Source organism: Aulonocara sp. 'chitande type north' Nkhata Bay, linkage group LG4 (genome assembly GCF_057382095.1).
Source record: "Aulonocara sp. 'chitande type north' Nkhata Bay isolate Kocher_YH1m ecotype deep benthic linkage group LG4, A_spYH_male_GT1.1, whole genome shotgun sequence".
Classification (NCBI taxonomy): Eukaryota; Metazoa; Chordata; class Actinopteri; order Cichliformes; family Cichlidae; genus Aulonocara; species Aulonocara sp. 'chitande type north' Nkhata Bay.
In genome coordinates, this window is record NC_141347.1 from 32,685,124 (window position 1) to 32,702,690 (window position 17,567).

The 17,567-nt window shown below is 39.0% G+C and overlaps 1 protein-coding gene across 4 annotated transcripts; it reads left to right on the forward strand.

Annotated features, from left to right (window-relative positions):
* Window positions 1-1,128: 1,128 nt before the first annotated feature.
* Window positions 1,129-17,520, forward strand: LOC147333064 (uncharacterized). 4 transcript variants are annotated; one of them, XM_086289999.1, is made up of 24 exons: window positions 1,129-1,256; window positions 2,585-2,632; window positions 3,213-3,242; window positions 3,476-3,535; window positions 3,626-3,658; window positions 3,864-3,938; window positions 4,061-4,144; window positions 4,711-4,740; window positions 4,974-5,018; window positions 6,505-7,425; window positions 9,072-9,134; window positions 9,242-9,289; window positions 9,408-9,464; window positions 10,677-10,730; window positions 11,001-11,030; window positions 11,133-11,192; window positions 11,518-11,562; window positions 11,805-11,846; window positions 12,048-12,107; window positions 14,026-14,097; window positions 14,335-14,367; window positions 14,510-14,548; window positions 15,040-15,096; window positions 17,142-17,520. In XM_086289999.1, the coding sequence occupies exons 1-24, from the start codon at window positions 1,190-1,192 to the stop codon at window positions 17,144-17,146; spliced, it is 2,058 nt and encodes a 685-aa protein (XP_086146125.1). In that variant the 5' UTR covers window positions 1,129-1,189; the 3' UTR covers window positions 17,147-17,520. The 4 variants fall into 4 exon arrangements, with proteins under 4 accessions (XP_086146125.1, XP_086146126.1, XP_086146127.1 ...); XM_086290000.1 differs by lacking the exon at window positions 11,133-11,192; XM_086290001.1 differs by lacking the exon at window positions 6,505-7,425.
* The last annotated feature ends 47 nt before the right edge of the window (window positions 17,521-17,567 follow it).

Consider the following 17,567-nt stretch of genomic DNA (forward strand, 5'->3'; position numbering starts at 1 on the left):
ATAAAGGCTTAATATAAAAATAAATAAAATATAGAGTACACAGATAGACAGACTATACATAGAATGGACACTGGAGCAGACAGCCTGTATTTAAATACGTGAGATATTTGGAAACACCTGAAATGTCAATAAAGAAAGCAGAACCATGACAGTCTATGTGTTCAGGGAATTGCCAACAGACACAGAACAAAGCTCTTCTTTACCCCCTGTCAGCTCAATGAGCCAAATTCTGTCCACTCTGCTTTGTACAGCATCTTTAGCTTGCCTTGTCTTATACATTACGCATTTGCATATTTTTCATATTATTCAGGGTGTTCGGCAGAAAAACAAACAAACACAGACAAAAAAAGGTAACTGCCATGTTGGCAGGAAAAACATATCTAGAGGGCAAATAGGAAAAATCCAGAAACGCAGAGAGCCAGCAGGAGAAAACAAGGACAACACAAGACACAGAAGAAGGGAAGGGGTAATAAAGAACCAGTGGACTTAATCAGACACTAAATAAAGTGTCAAAAGAACAAATGAGGGAAGTAAAACCCTCAAAAATCATATGAGCATCTAAGCTTCAAAGTGAAATATTAAGTCAACTGAAAGAGAGACAAACTTAGATACAGACACAAGGGAACACAGAAAAAATAGCAACGGCAAAACAATAACTAAGGATATCAAACATCCAAGAATCAATATTCAGCCCCACAAAATAGAAAAAAAAACTAGGATAATAAGAGTAGAGCCATGAATATTTACAAAGACTATGACAACAAGCTTTTAGCATTGCACCACAGTGCATTTCATTACACTTTGCATTATAAGTGTGAATGTATAAGAGATTACTGAATCTTTGGCTCCTTATATGTGTTAACAGTGAAAACAGTAGATTTGATTATCACTCATTAAAATGGTTGTGTGTGTGTGTGTGTGTGTGTGTGTGTGTGTGTGTGTGTGTGTGTGTGTGTGTGTGTGTGTGTGTGTCTGCATTCTCACCTAAAGGAAATGGAGTGAAATGGGTCTTTGGCTTTGCCCATTCAGACTGATGTGTGTTTTCAGAGGGCAGGACTTGCCAGTGGGAGTGTATAAAAGCATATAAAAGAGGCTGCGGTGCTTTAAGTACCAGACTTGTATTTGTCTTTCTGTACATCTCTTTCTTCTCTTTAAGTGCTGCTGGTTTTTGCACAGTGCCTCCTCCATCATGCTGGCTCGAGCTCTGCTCCAGACTTCGCTGGTTCTCTGGTTGGCTCAGCAAACTCTGCAAGGCGGTAAGAAACTCACGGGACAAAGTCTAAAGTTTTATGAACTATTTTTCTTGGCCTTTTTTTTTTTTTACATTTGTAATGGTTTAGATCCATGAGCTTTAAAACAAAAGTATTCATTCATGTTTTAATTATTGTGTTTGCTGCTTTAAAAACATTGGAATTGGAATTGCACAAAGATTAATATAAGTCTAACTGGCATAATCCAACTTAATGTAAAGAAGTTACTAAATTTAGTTGGAAGAAAAATAATTTATGTTGATATTTAACATGATCTAAAGAAATGCTGCACAAAAAAGCTTTTTTATTTAGTCAAAATTGAATTCATTTTGTCTAGCGTCAAGATGAATTGTATCTTTAGCTGACAAATGAATTAGATCATATCATATTTTGGTCCAAGTTAAAGTCCCGATGAATCAGCATCTTTAGTGAGTCCCTCTCACTCACTTGTTAGATCTCATCTCTTTGAGACTGAGGGGAGGACTGTATGGACTCTGGGCTCCAACAGCAGAGTAATCGCCAAGTTGCTTTGGTTTATATGATCTAATTTCACTGATTCAAAGGATGCAATGAAAAGGTGGCATAAGCAGGCAAAATGTCACATCCAACTGTGAGAAGAACTAACAGGCTCCACACTGGCGCTGTATCTGATCTCGTGCTCTGGTCGCATCAGTGGATATCTGTCTGTCTCGCACCTTTAGTCCAATCAGGTTCCACTACTGATGTAATCCTCAACTGACATCTAAACTGTAATTCCCACAGTTTTAAGGTCATCTTTTGAGTCTCCTACACAGTGATAGTGTTGGCCTAAAATTCAAAATTTAGATTAATAAAAACAAATAATGCTTTTGTTGAAGGACCTCTAATGTCCTTTAAAAAAAGTTCATGCAGTAAATCTGTGAAACAAATATGTTAACGTTTCCTAAATGCGCATCACTTCTTTACACTGTATTTTACAGTTATGCATATCATATTTTCCTTATCTGCATTTTTTAATCAGTTGCATAAAGTGAAAATAGCGGGACGAAAATAAATCTCTAGGTCTCCCAATAGATATCCTGATATTTGTAGGTGAAATATTCATATCCTCTCAATAAAACATTTTGTAGTTGTTCTTTTTGTTTTTGGTACATATGTGGCTACAGACTCTCACCATCTTCACTCACTTTTATTATAAGTTAGATTCATTAGAAATATAAGTATAATTAATTATAAATCACAGATTCATTAACTAACACAACACAACAGTATTGTTATCATTACACTGTTTGGTGTTTGATAGGCTGTAACCATGGTGACTGTGAAAAACTGTTCACATTTTTTTAATGTTTCAGGGGTTAAACCTCAAAGTGTTTCCTGGGGGAGGGTGCTTCCAGCCAGAGGTATTTATACGTTTTTAAATTGTTTTTAAGTTATTTCAATGTTAAATTCATGTTTAAAAAAAACAACAACACAGACTGTATATAAAGGATGGACAGCCACTGTGACATCATTCTGTGATTTTGAACTCCAAATGTCTTAAATCATCAGTATCGCTGCAATGCACGGACACATTTTATATCATAATTAGTGCTAAACAACAGACAAATAATAATTTAGCACAAAACAATTGTTAAAACTGGCAAAAAATTGTCAAAATTTCTTGGAGAGTCTGTACCACAGCACAGGTTGTAATATTTGTCAGATAAATCCATTAAAAATGCTGCAAAAGGCACCAACAGTGTAAACATGATGGAGTTCAGTGACTCAAATTAGAGGCACTGAGGCCCATTACTGGAAGCCACGCCCCTATGTGTTGGTCGAGTTATAAAAAATTGATACAACTCTGTTACAAAGGGGGAAACTATCCATTTCGACCAAAAATAACAGGTTAAATACACTGTTTCCTTAAACTCTGAAATTTTCTTATGCGCCTTTAACTGTTTTCCGGTTTTGTGTCTTTTTTTGTTTTGTTTTATTGAGGTGTGGGAATCGGCGGCGTGAAACCTGGAGGTAAGTCTTTCATACAGCATACATTAGCAATGTTCTGGCTGATTTGTGTCTTTGGATGCACAAATGCACATATTGTAGTCTATTCCTTCGATGGGCATTAACTCTATGAGTGACGAGGGCTGATAAATTATGGTAAAAATCTTAATGGCAATTATTTTGGTCAAAACTGTAATAGCTAAAGTAATATTTAAAAAAAAAGCAAAGTGTAAAATAATTTTTCTGTTTCCTCTCAGTTACTGGTGCCCTTGGAGCACTGGGTAGCCGATATGGCAACAAAGCAATGAAGACTGGAAGTAGGTTTAATCTGCTTGATTTTCTGCCTCTTATGTCTCTTTAACCATACAGAGGGGATATTTAAACTTTTACTTTGTTAAATATTTCAGTTGGACGTTATCCTGCAGCCCAGCTTGGTGTTGGTGAGCAAATCAAACATGCAAAAACAATTTCTCCTGTTTAAAAGGGATCCATCACACAGTTTTTAAAAATGTTTTTGACCATGATATTACTTGGGATTTACTATGCACAGAAAGATTCTGTTGATGCACCTGGTTTAAAAACTATATTCTTTAACTATAACTTTAACTATATTCTGTATATGTATTATTTTCATTGTGCCCTCAGGAGGCTACAGATCTCTTGGATTAGGAGGAAGAGCTGGTCTGATGCAAGGTGGATATGGAAACCAGGGAGCCTATGGTACACACTCAAACCCTCACAGCATACTTTTTCATTCTTTTCTCTTGGATGTGGTCAGTCTAGTTCATGAAATAAATAATAGTTTATTAAAAATGTATGATAAATTTTCCCTGTGGCTTTAGGTGCCAGTCTGGGCCCAGGAATGGGGCTGGGGGCTGGGCTCACAAACGGACTGGGACTGGGATTGGGCCAGGGAGGAAAACGTGGTAAGACTGATATATAAAGAAAGACTTAATAGGCCCTATTTATATATCTTCTTCTTTAGGGAGCCATTTACTTTACTTTGTGTTTTTGTTATTGGTCGTTATTTATTACTCGAAATAAATAACTATGTGTGCTGCTTACATGTGTTACATATGTCAAGGTTGTTGAAACTTTACCCTCACTGTTCTGATTTGCAAATTACCTTATACATTTTTTTACTCTTATGATTCATCATAATTATCATATTAACAATGCGACCAATTATTTTCTCAGTACTTAAGATATTAAGCCTCCCAGTGTTGTCTGGTGCAAGATTGGGGTTATTTTTAGTTGTGCTCACACCTAGCAGCAGAAATCTTGGCAGCCTGTATTGCATGCAAATCCTGGCAGAAAACCAAGAAGGCTAAGATGCAACCAGTTTTGTGAAAGGTTGAACTGCTACAACTCATGTCACACCTTTTACAGATATTACACAGCAAGGATGAGGATGAATCTAACAAACGGTTGGATAGCAGCTGCAGGGATCTTTGTAAAGAAATATTAACTCTGTGTTTTTGGGACTTTTCAGCTTATGGTGCTGGCTTGGGAACACTTCCAGGTAAACACTTTTGTTTCCTTGTGCTGTATGCACAAATGAGAGTAAAGAAATTGGTTTAATAAACACAATAAGTTGGACCCTGTCAACCTGTCAGTGGACATGGTATATGGGGCAGACTGCATCTCAGCTAATGGATTATGTGTCCTTGTAGTATTGAGAGAAACCCAGGATGTCAGTGACGTAACCCCAGTGCTGATTTATTTAAAGATGAGCTGTTTTTGTTTCCTTGCCAGGATATGGATCTTTAGGGGGCATTGGCTATCTTGGAGCACGACCAGGTAAGTGATGAACTATGTTTCATGTGATGTCCTGTTCTTTTAGCTTTGAACTGTTTTAGGCCTGTTGCCAGACTTGATGCAGAGGCATGCATAAACATCAGCCTTATCAAGCTGATCAGCAGAGATTGTTTCTCAGAAGCTGTCTTAATACATTATCCAGTACAATAATAATACGCCCACATCTGTGACACAAGCACTTTGCAGAAATTGTGTCTTTGCAAAAAAAAAAAACCCTCCTAAACTGTAATACGCTGGCCTGCGATGCTGCTGTTATCAGTGACATCTGCTTTATGGGTTTCACCCGTGCAGGTGTAAAATCTGTGGTGTTTCTGTGTAATCAGTCTGTCTTCATCTTTGCTGACTTGTGATTCACTGCTATTGATGTTGATTTCATGTCTTTATGTGCATGAAAACAGATCATCTGTATCTATTTTACTATCATCTGAAGCTGGTCTGTTTTATTTTGTGCGCACAGTTCATCGTGTCTATTGGTGTTTCATCTTGACTGCATGTTGCATGACTTCCTGGCTCTTTCAGCCTAGTGTTTCGAAACCAGATGTCCTGAGAAAGCTCTGACTGAGATCACCAAATGCTCATTGGCTGATGACTTGTGGCTGACATGTTGTTAGCCAATGACTTGTCCTCATTTGTGGTTGTTAGAACAGCAAGAATTTACTAATTAAAATATATGTTTTTGTCAGCAAGGGAGCAAATGAGTGAGGGCCATTTTCCCATAGACGTTTTTGTAACCCTAAGCTTTTATGCAACCAGAAGCATCACTGCCAGGTATTAGAGGTATTAGAAAGAATGCAATTTTAAGACACTTCCACATTGGCTTCCTTCCCCTCCACCACTCCAGCCCCCACCTGTGGGCTACTTATTATTCCTTATGCTGCACACACATGGTTTAAAGGCAAAATAAGAAATTACTCACACTCACACTTTATTTGTTTTTTGCCTTTGAGATATGTTTTAAAACTGCTTGGTGACTCTGGTTCTGGCTCATAGTAAATGTAAATATGCTTGTAGTTTAAACACATATTATGAGTAAAACCTCACTTTAAGAATCAGAAAAATTTCAGTTGCTTTTGCTGTGGACTGCAGGCTTCTGCTTTCATGCCCACTCAGCTCTGTTGTTGTGTGTCATACACAGATGTTGCTCGAGTCAGGATATCCTTTTGTCTTGTGCTTGAACGCTGGTGTGTTTTTTGACATTTCAACAATTTGTGAAGGAAACAATGTGTTGTCATGTCACGTTTTATGTGTTGGTGTCATTACTCTAAATGAATGTGTAAGTCTGTCTGAGTTCCCACTGATTCTATCCTTGGTTTGGTTCTGATTTTTCTGTGGATGCTCCGATTTATATTACAAACTTCAAAGAAAGGCTTGAAGTTTGCTGCTACAGTGTGCTGCTGGACCTCAAAGAAACACTGTTGTCTCTGAGGTGAGATGAAGTTGTGAATGCATGCTGATATCTCTCTGCCAGGTGTGTCTGCAGAACATTTGGTTGGACCTGAGATGGCCAGTCAGGGTCAAGCTGTTCAAGATCTTAAACGAGAAAAAATCAGAGGTCTAGACTCGTTTGGAAAGCAGGAGGTCAAAAGCTTTGATTCAACAGTCCAGTCATCGAGTCTTGGACACACAACACCTACTGATCAAGGACAAAGTAACCACCCTGCAATACCCAAAAGAAAGCTGGCCCCAAATCATGAAGTCATTTTGGGAGCTGGAGGTCCGAGAAGACAACTGCCTGTTGATAAAGACAACATCCAAAGTCTGGGTTCTTATTCATCTCAGAGTGCCCGAGACTATGATTCATCCAAACGTGAAAATCAGCGAGTGGAAAACTGTGGATCTCCTATTAATTTACTAGAAAACAATCGCTTAGGTTCAGGAATTCAAAAGGGTCAAAGTTCAGTGGCTCAGCCGCATCTTGGTGAAGAACTCAGACATCTTGGTAGCACGACGTCACAAAAAGAAAAAGACAAAACCTCTCGACTACCTTTTTCAGAAGCTGAGGATGTAAGAAGACGTATTTACGCGACTCCACTGGATCAGAGAATAAGAGATTATTTCTCTGCTGTGGCAGACAGGCAGCGCGTCAAAGGACTTTTAGCTGAAAACGCAAATGGAATCAGAATCCGTGGGACTGTTACGGTACAAGATGGCAGATATAGTACTGCAAACCTTCCAGCAAAAGGAGGAAGGCGCTATGGAGCAGTGATCCCAGGTACTAGTGGAACCCTAACTGTAGGCAGTGCCTCTAATAGAGGAGATGGACAGGAAGCTCCAGGCTTTAATGGAGATGATCAGAGTGCTAAACAGAATTCCCAAACTGAACATGATGTCAAAAAGCCAAAAGCCCTCCCTATCCCAGGGCAGACTGGGAGGAATGCCCAGACTCCAAGTAAGAGCAAAGCTTTTTCACCATCTAAATGTCTTTTTTGATTCATATCTGTCTGTCTGTGGTCCGTTCTTGAGATTTTTGAGAAACAATTTCATATTTCTGAGACTGGCTTTCAGATTGTTGTTTGTGTGATGTCTATGCTTTTAAACAGACTTTAGTTTCCTCTGCTAGTTGGCATTGAGACTTTTGCTGTACTAGTCAAACAAAACACTTTACCAAGTCAGTCTTTTAAACTAGTGACTCTAATTGCCAGTATAGTTCTGCCAAAATCCAAGTTCAAATTTTTTGGCTTAAAAAAGTTGAACTAGTCAAACAAAAGAGGCACTTTTGAAAGGTTTTCCCTCTTCTAATGTGACCAAATGTAAAATTCATGCTGAAAAACTAGCGACTGAGCTGTTTTCACCCCAGTTACACCTAAATATTTTAATGCGTTATGATTAAGTAGCCAAGTGTATGCAACCAAAAACTATCGATGCTATTTAATGATGGTCAAACCCTGCATGAAAGCAGTCAAGCTTTGGCCAGAAAACCTTTTCTCAACTAAAAGTGTTGTTTTTTTCAGATGTTCATATTTAGTTTGCAAATTAACCAAAAAATAAATAAACAAATTAGACTGCGTTATATATAACACACAATAATTACATATTAACATGATAAATATAAGCTGCAAGGCAGTGGAGCAATCACCTTGGAAAACCTTGAATCATGACTTCTAACCTCGGTTTGGTGAAGGTTTGTGATTTTGGCTTTCAGCTCTGATGCACCTTCAAGTCTGTTTGGATATCTTTGCATTTTGTAGGAAAGTCAAAACACATGCAGTGCACACCGCTTGAGCCATAGTAAACAGCTGTTTGTTATCTTAGTAGCTTAGATCTCTTGGGCTGCAGTTGCCAGTGATACTGAAAATAGTCAATCTGGGCATTGCACTGAGGGAAATTCAAGATTTAATCACTGGTGAGAGCAGTGATCATTGATTAGATTTTAGTTTCCATGTTCAAATCCAGAAGCTGCTACACGACACAAAACTGAAACCAGTGTGGCTTCAGCCTGTTTTTTATGCTAATGTGCATTCCAGTAAGAGATTTGCATTGTTCTTGGTAACAGGCTTCTGATCATACTACATCGAGTGCTGGGAGGAGCTTTGAGTTGTTCATTTGTTTTTATGTTTTCTCGTTTTGTATGAAATTTAACTCTAAAACAATATATGTCACATGTACATTCTTCCTTCTTACAGCCGGGTTTTGTGTGTGGTTTACTGTCTGTGTGTAATAATATTGCTGGAGTCTTTATTAATCAAATTAGACCATATCTAAACTCATATTTATCCAGATTGGAACCCAGGAATGTATAACTTGTTTTGCTGGGAGCAATAGTAAAACATAAAAAATCCCAAATACCTCAGTCTTTCATCTGGGTATCTGTGACTTAGGGAGTGATTTTAGGTGGTCGTTGTGGTTTTTAGGACTCAGTCCAGTGGAGAGGATCTCCCAATACAAGTCTGACAAAGATGAAGACATTTATGGCCTGATGAGGTTGAAAAAGCGTTCCATAACTGTCTTTATTATGTAAGGAAAGGAAAAGTGAAGTGCGTTTAGCCTAAAGTAAATCTCGGGTGATTTTGCTGAGCTTGTTTACCTTCTCCTCAGGTTATGCTGGTGGAGCGGGAAACTACATGGGAGCAAGCCTGGGCGCTTTGGGTTATGGAGCAGGTAATGCTGGGCAATGACACATAATTCATGAAGACTAGCTGCTGTTTTTAGCAGATGGAGAGGTAGGTTTACAACTTTGGTAAAGACTTCCGATGTGTTGCCAGCAGGGTTGGGACAGGGAGCGTATTTGGGTGGAGCAGCTGGAAAACTTGGAGGTATGCATGTAAATTTTCCTTATTTTGTCTTTTCTTTGCTTGGAGATAAGAAATTATGTTTTGCATCTCATATTCTGTGTTTCATCCTGTTCATCTAAAAAATTTTTTTACATTTTAGCTGCTGCTGCACTTGGGCAGGGTGGTTATCCCCAAGGTGTTGCAGGAAAGTCGACTGGTAAGGCTGTAACATATTTATTTGGTCTCTGTCGGCATCATTTCCCCAGGCTTCACTGAACAGTTTAAAACTTTTAGCAGGATGCTTTCTTGGCCTGCTAGATAATAATTTGGATGCAATTTGAAAGCACCTTTGGGTCACAGTTACACTATCTGAACCAAATTACTAGGCCAGCTTACCCGTTACACCTACAGGAGCTGCTCAGCCATAGACACCCAGGACACGAAGATCCCAGCACACAGTTTTTGTGTCGCTCTTCATTCCAGAGGAGGTTTGGACCACTGTAGTTACTGAGTCAATAGAGATGTGGTGACATTTATTCAAAGATCAAGAGGTGTGGCCCTATCCTTGTATGCATGGAACACATGTAGGCAAGGAAAAACATTTCTGGTGGAAGCTTTCTGGTCTGGTTTATAGTCTGTTTTCACACCAAATTCTGTTGGCCAGTCACAGTTGCACAGTCTTTGGTTATATGCAGGTAAATAGTTCATGTATAAAACAAAAGAAAACGTGCATTTGCTGACATGCAAACAACTAGCCACTGACAATGATCTCACGGACATGCCCCCAAACAGGCTGTTGTCTCACCAGACTAGCCAGTAAATTTCCAGACTATCTTAATAATCAGGTGTTTCTCAGTCTGTGTGCTAAGCTGTTTGGCTACTGCCTTTAATTTAAACAGAGGCTGTCAGTTAAACTCATGGCAAAGAAATGGAGGCCTATTCATGGGTCTCTCCCACAGACCCCGGGGTCCTGTGCAGATGTAGAAGCTTGTCAGAAAAGACTTGAGGATATGCTTGATAAGAAAATACGAAGTAATTTGCCTACTCGAATTTTGTTTTTAAAGAAGTGAATGGAGGTAAGGCCTCAAAGCCAGACAACATAACTCCTACTTTGCCTTGTAAACCAATCATTTGCTTGTCAGTTGTATGTGAGGAGGTAAAGAAAAAAATCTCTACCTTACGTTCAAGGTCACACCAGAGGTTTCCTTTCAGATGAATGATTAATAAGTAAGAGACAAAAACAAGTAAAACAATCAACGTGTCAGCCATCTTTAAACTCTCCTGTTAATATACAGTTGTTCTTTTTTACATGCAAGAAAAAAGACTTATATTTAGGTAAACTTCAGTCATGTAAATCTATATAGAGACTTAAATCTATACATCATACTCATCATCCCATTAAGTAAACAGTGAATGTGTTTTATTACAGGTTATGGTGATGGAGCAACAGGATATCTTGGTGCTGTGGCAGGGAACGGCCTGGGTAAGTTCAGCAAGTTAGAGAAGTATACATCATGCACTGGCAGAGAATCATTCGTCACTCTGCTTGGTGTCAAAGACAGCCTGCATCAAAGCTGTTGATATTCAGTCAAGATGGACTTTTTCTTTGTTGGCGTTACTTTTGTGTTTCACTGTAGGCTGAGGCAGTTTTGCAAAAGCTTTGTCTAGCACGATCACAGACTTGAATTTTTTCCCCTCTCTTTCATGTATAACTGCAATCTTTTAAGTGCTTCTACATTTCTCCTCTCAACAGGTTACGGGAATGGTGATGGCTATGGAGCTGGTGAGTGAAGCCTGAATATTACTGGAGCAAAATGTGTTGTGAAAGTCAGTCTAGCTCTCGACATATACAACATAATTAGTGCTAATTAGTACTATGTTTCAGACCTTGCTTACCCTGCAGAGTTAGCCGATGGTGCTGAGAAAAAAGCAGGGAAGAGTGAAGGTAACAGTTCTGAGGAGCGATAACCTGCTTAAAAAACCCGTGAGGAGTGATGGCACTAACCTTTAGAGGCTTAACCCACGATACTGGATAGCTTGACAAAGTAGATGTCAATAGAAACGGCTTCCTCTAATATGCTCAGTGTGATTTTTTTTATCCACTGGGTGTAGCTATTGTCTCTGATTTATTGAAGCTGACCAGTTAAATCTGGTGGTTTCTGCCCTCCTGCTCCCGTAGATGCTTTTAAAACTAACAACTAGTTAATCGGTTGAATCGATTAATGACACAAGAATGTTTGACCTGTGTGTTTATGTTTGTCTTTTTTCAGCCCTCAGTCCTGGAGGCTATGCTGGACAGGTCCAGGGGGGCTATGGTAGGAGATTTAAGGAAACTCTCTCACATAAACCAACAGAAGTAAACAGAAGGGCTCAAAAGCATTTGGTTATAGAATATAAAGCATCTGTTCTCCTCCAAATCTGTTTGAATTTAATTTCAAACCAGTAAACACCCTGCATGGAACATAAGCCTTGCATTTACCAGCAAGGAGTGATGCCTACATGTGCTTTCTGCGACGTGTGAAGTCTTGACTCAAAAAGCCCTCTCGTCCTCTTTCAGGAGCACTTGGGGCAGGCCTGGAATCAACTGGTGGCAAATATGGTGAGCAACGGTGACAGCACCTCGCCCTTCAGTCATGCTATTAGTCAGGCAACTGTCAGCGTGGGTTTCCACACGTGACTCAGACTATAGTGGTGGAGAGTGCACAGCTTGCTGATTAATCATGGAGGTCGAAGGGTGAAGAGAGAGAAATGACGATGTATGAGTCAGATTGACCATTTGATTTTCTTCTTCCCCCTGCAGGAGGAGGAGCTGGTCAGGCTCCTTATGGTAATGCCCCAGTGCTTCCTGCTGGACTGGAAGGTAGTAGATACATGAGCTTGATATCATAGCTGCAACAATAATCATTGCAAAATACCTGCGCCACACAACATTGTATATTATATCAAACTTTTGCACATCATAAAAGCTTCACCATGCTATTAACAGGTAGTGTTACACTTTTTCAGATCAGTACATCACATCATGGGAAGATATTGTATGTCCTTTCACGCTACACTAAACACTTTCAGGATATTGTCTATATAGAGACATTTTTGTCCTGCACTAAAGAGGTTTTTTCTTGTCAAATGGTACAAAATAACAGGAAAATGTAATGTAACACAGACTTAGTGACTTTATTACAAGTAGATGAATGTGGCTTATTCTGAGTCCTGCAGACTAAAGAAAAAAAATCATAGACTTAGATAAAAGAGGGAAATAGATGTAGCCACCCATTGTTTTCTGAACCCATTTTGAAGTCTCAACATTAGCATCGTCCCCATTTTGGCGGTTTGGGGCCAGAAGCTAGGTTATATGCTTATGCTAGCAAGCATAGCTTACAATAAGCACACAGGCAGGTATCTGTTTATTAGTGCTAAATAACAGGCTAATAAAATGCTAGAAATGACCATGACCACAGACTTATTGGACCAATATAATTTATTCTCCAAGTTATACATTTTTAAAGCGAAATCTATTAAAATTACTTCAAGAAAAAAATCCTGTTAGCAGAGATGAGGCTCAGTAGGCAGCTAACTGCTACAGCCAGCTATCATGATATCCACCTGTCAATCAAAGTGACCATATACTGAACTTGAATTCATTCATTCAATTTTATTGCATTTTATATCACCCAAATGTGCAACAACCATCTCAAATACCTATATATTACACGTTAAAGACCCTACAGTGTTAGAAATATACCCCAATAAGCACATGATCCACCTTTGAGCAAGCACACGGCATCAATGGGAAGGGAAAACTCTCTAAGTCTTAATAAATTTTGCATGTCTGAGTTGTAAGACAAGCACGTAAAATTTTAAATTTTGGTAAAGTTGTTCTACAGCCAAGCAGACAATACTACAGCAGTCAGCCTGCAGTAAAAATCACGATTACTCACCATTTTTTCATGTTATTTTACATTTGACATAACATTAATGTTTCACAAACAATTTTTTATTGATATTTTATGTATTTAAGAATAATAGTAAAATTCTGTAAAATTTATTTGATAAATTCATTTAAATTATCTTTCTTTTTTTTTTTTACATTGTACTTTACATTTCTTGATCTGGGCATGAGGGGATGATTTAGATGTAGAGTTCAAAACTGTTGAATTTTCTGCTTTCAAATTAGGCTTTTTTTTAAAATTACAGTCCAGTGGTACTGCTGCTGGCTTCAGTTGCTTTGTACAGACATGGGAAAGGTATTGATTACCTTATCAAAGTCTAGAGCGAATAAGCCTTTATCTGAATGGTCTCAACTGTTAGGGCAGCAGCTGCAGCAGTGTTTTAATTAAGATGAATGACTGGGTAACTGCTGTAAACTGGAAGTATGAGTATAGTAATAGGAAATAACTCAATAATCATAGAAAGTCTGTTCATATATGAAGATCGTAGGCTTCCCCTTTTGTCTTTGAGTCATTTTGCATCTTGTTATATGAGGACGCTTTTCACTTCACTATAAATTTATAAAGTGAAAAATCCAGTCATGCAGGTTATTGGGACATCATCTTTGTTTGAGGGGCCTTGAAATGCTGCATAAACAATGATCACGCAACCAAAATGAAACTGGCCTAGCCCCAGCCTTGGTATACTTGTTAGTATAAAGTATATAAACAAATAAATCAACAAGGCTTACAATTTTCTCTTTTTCTCACATCCTGTCAGTTTATCACAGTATTAAAGCTCAGTGAACTGCTAAATAGTCACATTTAACCAATTTCTTTCATTGCCCACAGGTGATGGCGGCTATCCGTATGCTGCACAGCAGCTTGGTCTTGGAGCTGAAGGTGCTAAATCTGCAAAATATGGTGAGAAAAAAAGTGTGAGAAACTCTAAAGTGGAAAGTTACCATGCGGCCAGATAAACTGTGTCGTTTTGGTTTTCTTTTTTTCTAGTTCAGTACCAATGAGGTCAAAAGCCTCAGAGATAGTGAAAAATAAAACTCATCAGAAGCATTGTGAGTGCAGATAAGCTGCAGGGCTGTTTCTATGTGATCCTGCCTGATATTGACTCTTTATTGTTGCCCTTTTTCTGTGCTGTTTCAGGCCCTGGTGCAGGATATGGAGCTCAACAAGCAGGTTCAATTTAATGCACTCTTTCTCTCAAAGTACTTCCAGTGTACTCCTAAATTCTCAGAGTGTACTCCTGGCATGTTTGCAGATACGTACGTCCCAAGTCCTGGCCTTAAAGGTGTAATTTCTGTTGTGTGTGTTTTATTAGGGTTCGGTGCACAGCTAGGGCCAGCTCAAGATGCTTTGGGTAAGAAAACCACCGACACTTCCTCATTTGTGATGAGCTACCACTACTGCTGCTTCTGGTTACCTTATTAGTCATGTCGTTTTGCACAATATCGCAGCACAACAGACAGCATACAACAGATGTTACTGTGCTGAAAAATGCCTTCATATATAATAATCACGTGATTTTGCAGGAGTCAAAATATTAGTGTCCTTTACTTGGATTCTTTTTAAATAAGAATAGCAACACAAATGTGATGCAGTTTAAAAAAAACCTTATTCACTGTTATTCTTTTTACTTAAGTAGCTTGCACACTGAAAGTGCAGCTGCATGTATTATGCATTATATCCCTCTTTAGGAAAGGTATGTGACCTGCATAGTGTGATAGCTAAGTCCTCTAATGCTACTTTTTTTGCCAGGTTTAACACATAGCTGTTAGATTTCTTTGTCTCAATGTAACAGTTTCGTTTTTAGTGAATTTGTAACACTGACCTGTGCCGATTGCTTAACAGGAGAGCAGACTGGCAAATATGATCGAGTGAATGCTGCCCTGGGTAACGGATACAAAGGTGAGAAATAGTGCACGAAGGTCTGGTTAACTAATAAAGTGGAGTTAATACACTTTTTCTTGTTTTCTGTCATATATTTACGGAGCCCCGCAGGGGACATGGGAGGAAAAAAATTAAGATGGACTTTTGCGAGATCTCACGAAACAAACTCGGGATCTTGCAAAAGTTTTAGCAGCATTCTTCGGACGCCGGCTCGAAGCCGACCGGGAGGTCGAGGCATGATGTGCCGGGAAAGCGGTGTTCCTCCCGGCTGTAGTAGGTCTCAACCTCCCGTTAGCTCGAAGCTAACGGGAGGTCGAAGGCCGAAGAATGCGGCTAAAACTTTTGCGAGATCTCGCAAAAGATTTGCGAGATCCCGAGTTTGTTTTGCGAGATCTCGCAAAAGTTTTGCGAGATCTCGCAAAAGTCCGTCTTAATTTTTTTTTCTCCCATGTCCCCTGCGGGTCTCCGTATATATTTACTGTTACAGTGACAGATGGTTGTATTAAACATGGTCAAATAGTGAAGTCAGTGTATGACCCGTGAGTCAAAACCTCAGGTTTCCCACTGGTTTGTGAGAATTGTTTTCTACTCTTTGATCTGTGTGATGTCAGAGAGTGGATATTCCCAGTATTGTCATCTCAGACGCAAATCTGCTGTTTATGAGGGGTTGTCAGCTACAGTTGGCTTAAAGCGAGAGGAGCGCCTTCTCGTCCTGGCATATGCTATCATGTCCTTTGGCAACTGAGAGATAACAACAACTTTGTTGAGATCTTCAGTCTGCATTAGGTCGCTTGAGTTGTCACACGTTTGACTATAGTTAGTGTCCCTTTGTCTGACTTTTTCTCTTAGAGATATATATTTAAATTAAGCTACCAAATACTACTCACTTAGTCTTAGGGTGTGAAAAAAAATGGTTACACTCAGATAGAAAGGCTGGTTTAGGTACCTCTTCACAAAAGGTCTGCTCACTGAACAATAATAGATTGACAGACCAGTCTTTCTAATGCCATACCTGTGGCTAACTGACAAACCAGACAGGAAAACGAGCCCATCTGCTTGCTATCTAGATTTTCTTTCTGCCACTGGCAGCCAATAATATATAAATTGGCTTAAGTGGACGGTGGCCTTTAAGGTGGAGGTGACTAAAACTGCTTCTTCTGCTGTTTTCAAACATACACTGCTGCTCTGAACTATACTGAGACAGAGGCGAATCACCACTTTTCTTCTACGTCTTGTGAATGCCTTCTATCTAGCACTCACACACATTCACTCTCCAATAAACACATCTGAACTTGGGGTTCAGTATCTTACCCAAGAATACTTTGGTCCTCCTGAGCTACAGTATGCTGTCCTATTGTCCTATTACCCAAGCCTCTCTGCCACCATCACGTGTGTCACCTCTTGCATGTTTACCCAGAAAGCTAAACCATAAGCCGTATTCGAGAGTGTATAATGTTTATTTCTGGGTGTTGCATGTGAAAAAGAACAGCTGTGCAACAAAAGCTGAACCTGCTTAGTTTGTAACTGTACAAAGGTGATGGGTGAAAACTTTAGCTCTTAGACAGTGGATGAGCACCAAGGTAAAGCACAAGATACATAAGGATTATTTCGAACTGTGAATTATGCAAAGCTACTCTAATAGAGTCCAATAATAACCTTACGGGAAATGGGCACAATAATTCCCTTTATTAGTATCAGAATCAGAATATTTAATTGTCATTAAGACAAAAGCAAATGCTGCTCCATTCAGTGCAAAGAAAACTGTATAACTATTCGTAAACTTGTATTCTATGTACAAGAAAAGAAGTTTTAATAAAGAAAGTATAAAATGGTATAAAAGCATGAATAAATAAATCTGTACACATATGTTTATGTTTGTGATTGAGTCATTATTAATTATCGTTATTGAATATGTAGGTTTATGTGGGTCTGAATGTGAAAATTAGACATAGGATGGGCTTGTTTTGTACATTTTTCACACATTTTTTGTGTGATTAATGATTCTCTTCCGTATTAATGATCTTTGTGCTCTCCCCTTTTCCTCTGTGTCTGTGTCTAACCAGGCTAATTCCCACGACGTTGACCTCTTCAAGTGGATCATTACCATAAAGTGTTCAGTCCAATGAGGTTGCAGAGCTTTTCTGTGTGATTTACTCTACTTTGTTATGTTGTCATGTCTGTATGTCTTTTGTTTCATTCTTCTCATCCACCTTGTCCTTCTCTGTGAACGGACATCTGTAAACCAGATGTCTGTCTGCTTGTCTCCCTCCTCTCAAACCTGCAGCACCCACGGGTTTGTTCCTGGCAGAGCTAAAAAGGCTTGGTGGTGATTGATAAACATAAATGGATGTGAAATGCAAGAAATATGTCCCTTTGTTTTGGAATAATGATTTGTTCTGTTTTAATCCAATAAATTATATCACCCAGTGACGCTAAATAGAAGCTTCTGAGTCAAAACATTTTGTGTGCGATAGTGTGCTCTTTAATAG

Excerpts from the sequence above, each read along its gene's own strand:
- LOC147333064 (XM_086289999.1), top strand. The coding sequence starts at position 1,190 with ATGCTGGCTCGAGCTCTGCTCCAGACTTCGCTGGTTCTCTGGTTGGCT. Across the intron at positions 3,659-3,863 it reads TGCAGCCCAGCTTGGTGTTG|GAGGCTACAGATCTCTTGGA; the intron begins GTGAGCAAATCA and ends TTGTGCCCTCAG. Across the intron at positions 9,135-9,241 it reads CGCTTTGGGTTATGGAGCAG|GGTTGGGACAGGGAGCGTAT; the intron begins GTAATGCTGGGC and ends TGTTGCCAGCAG.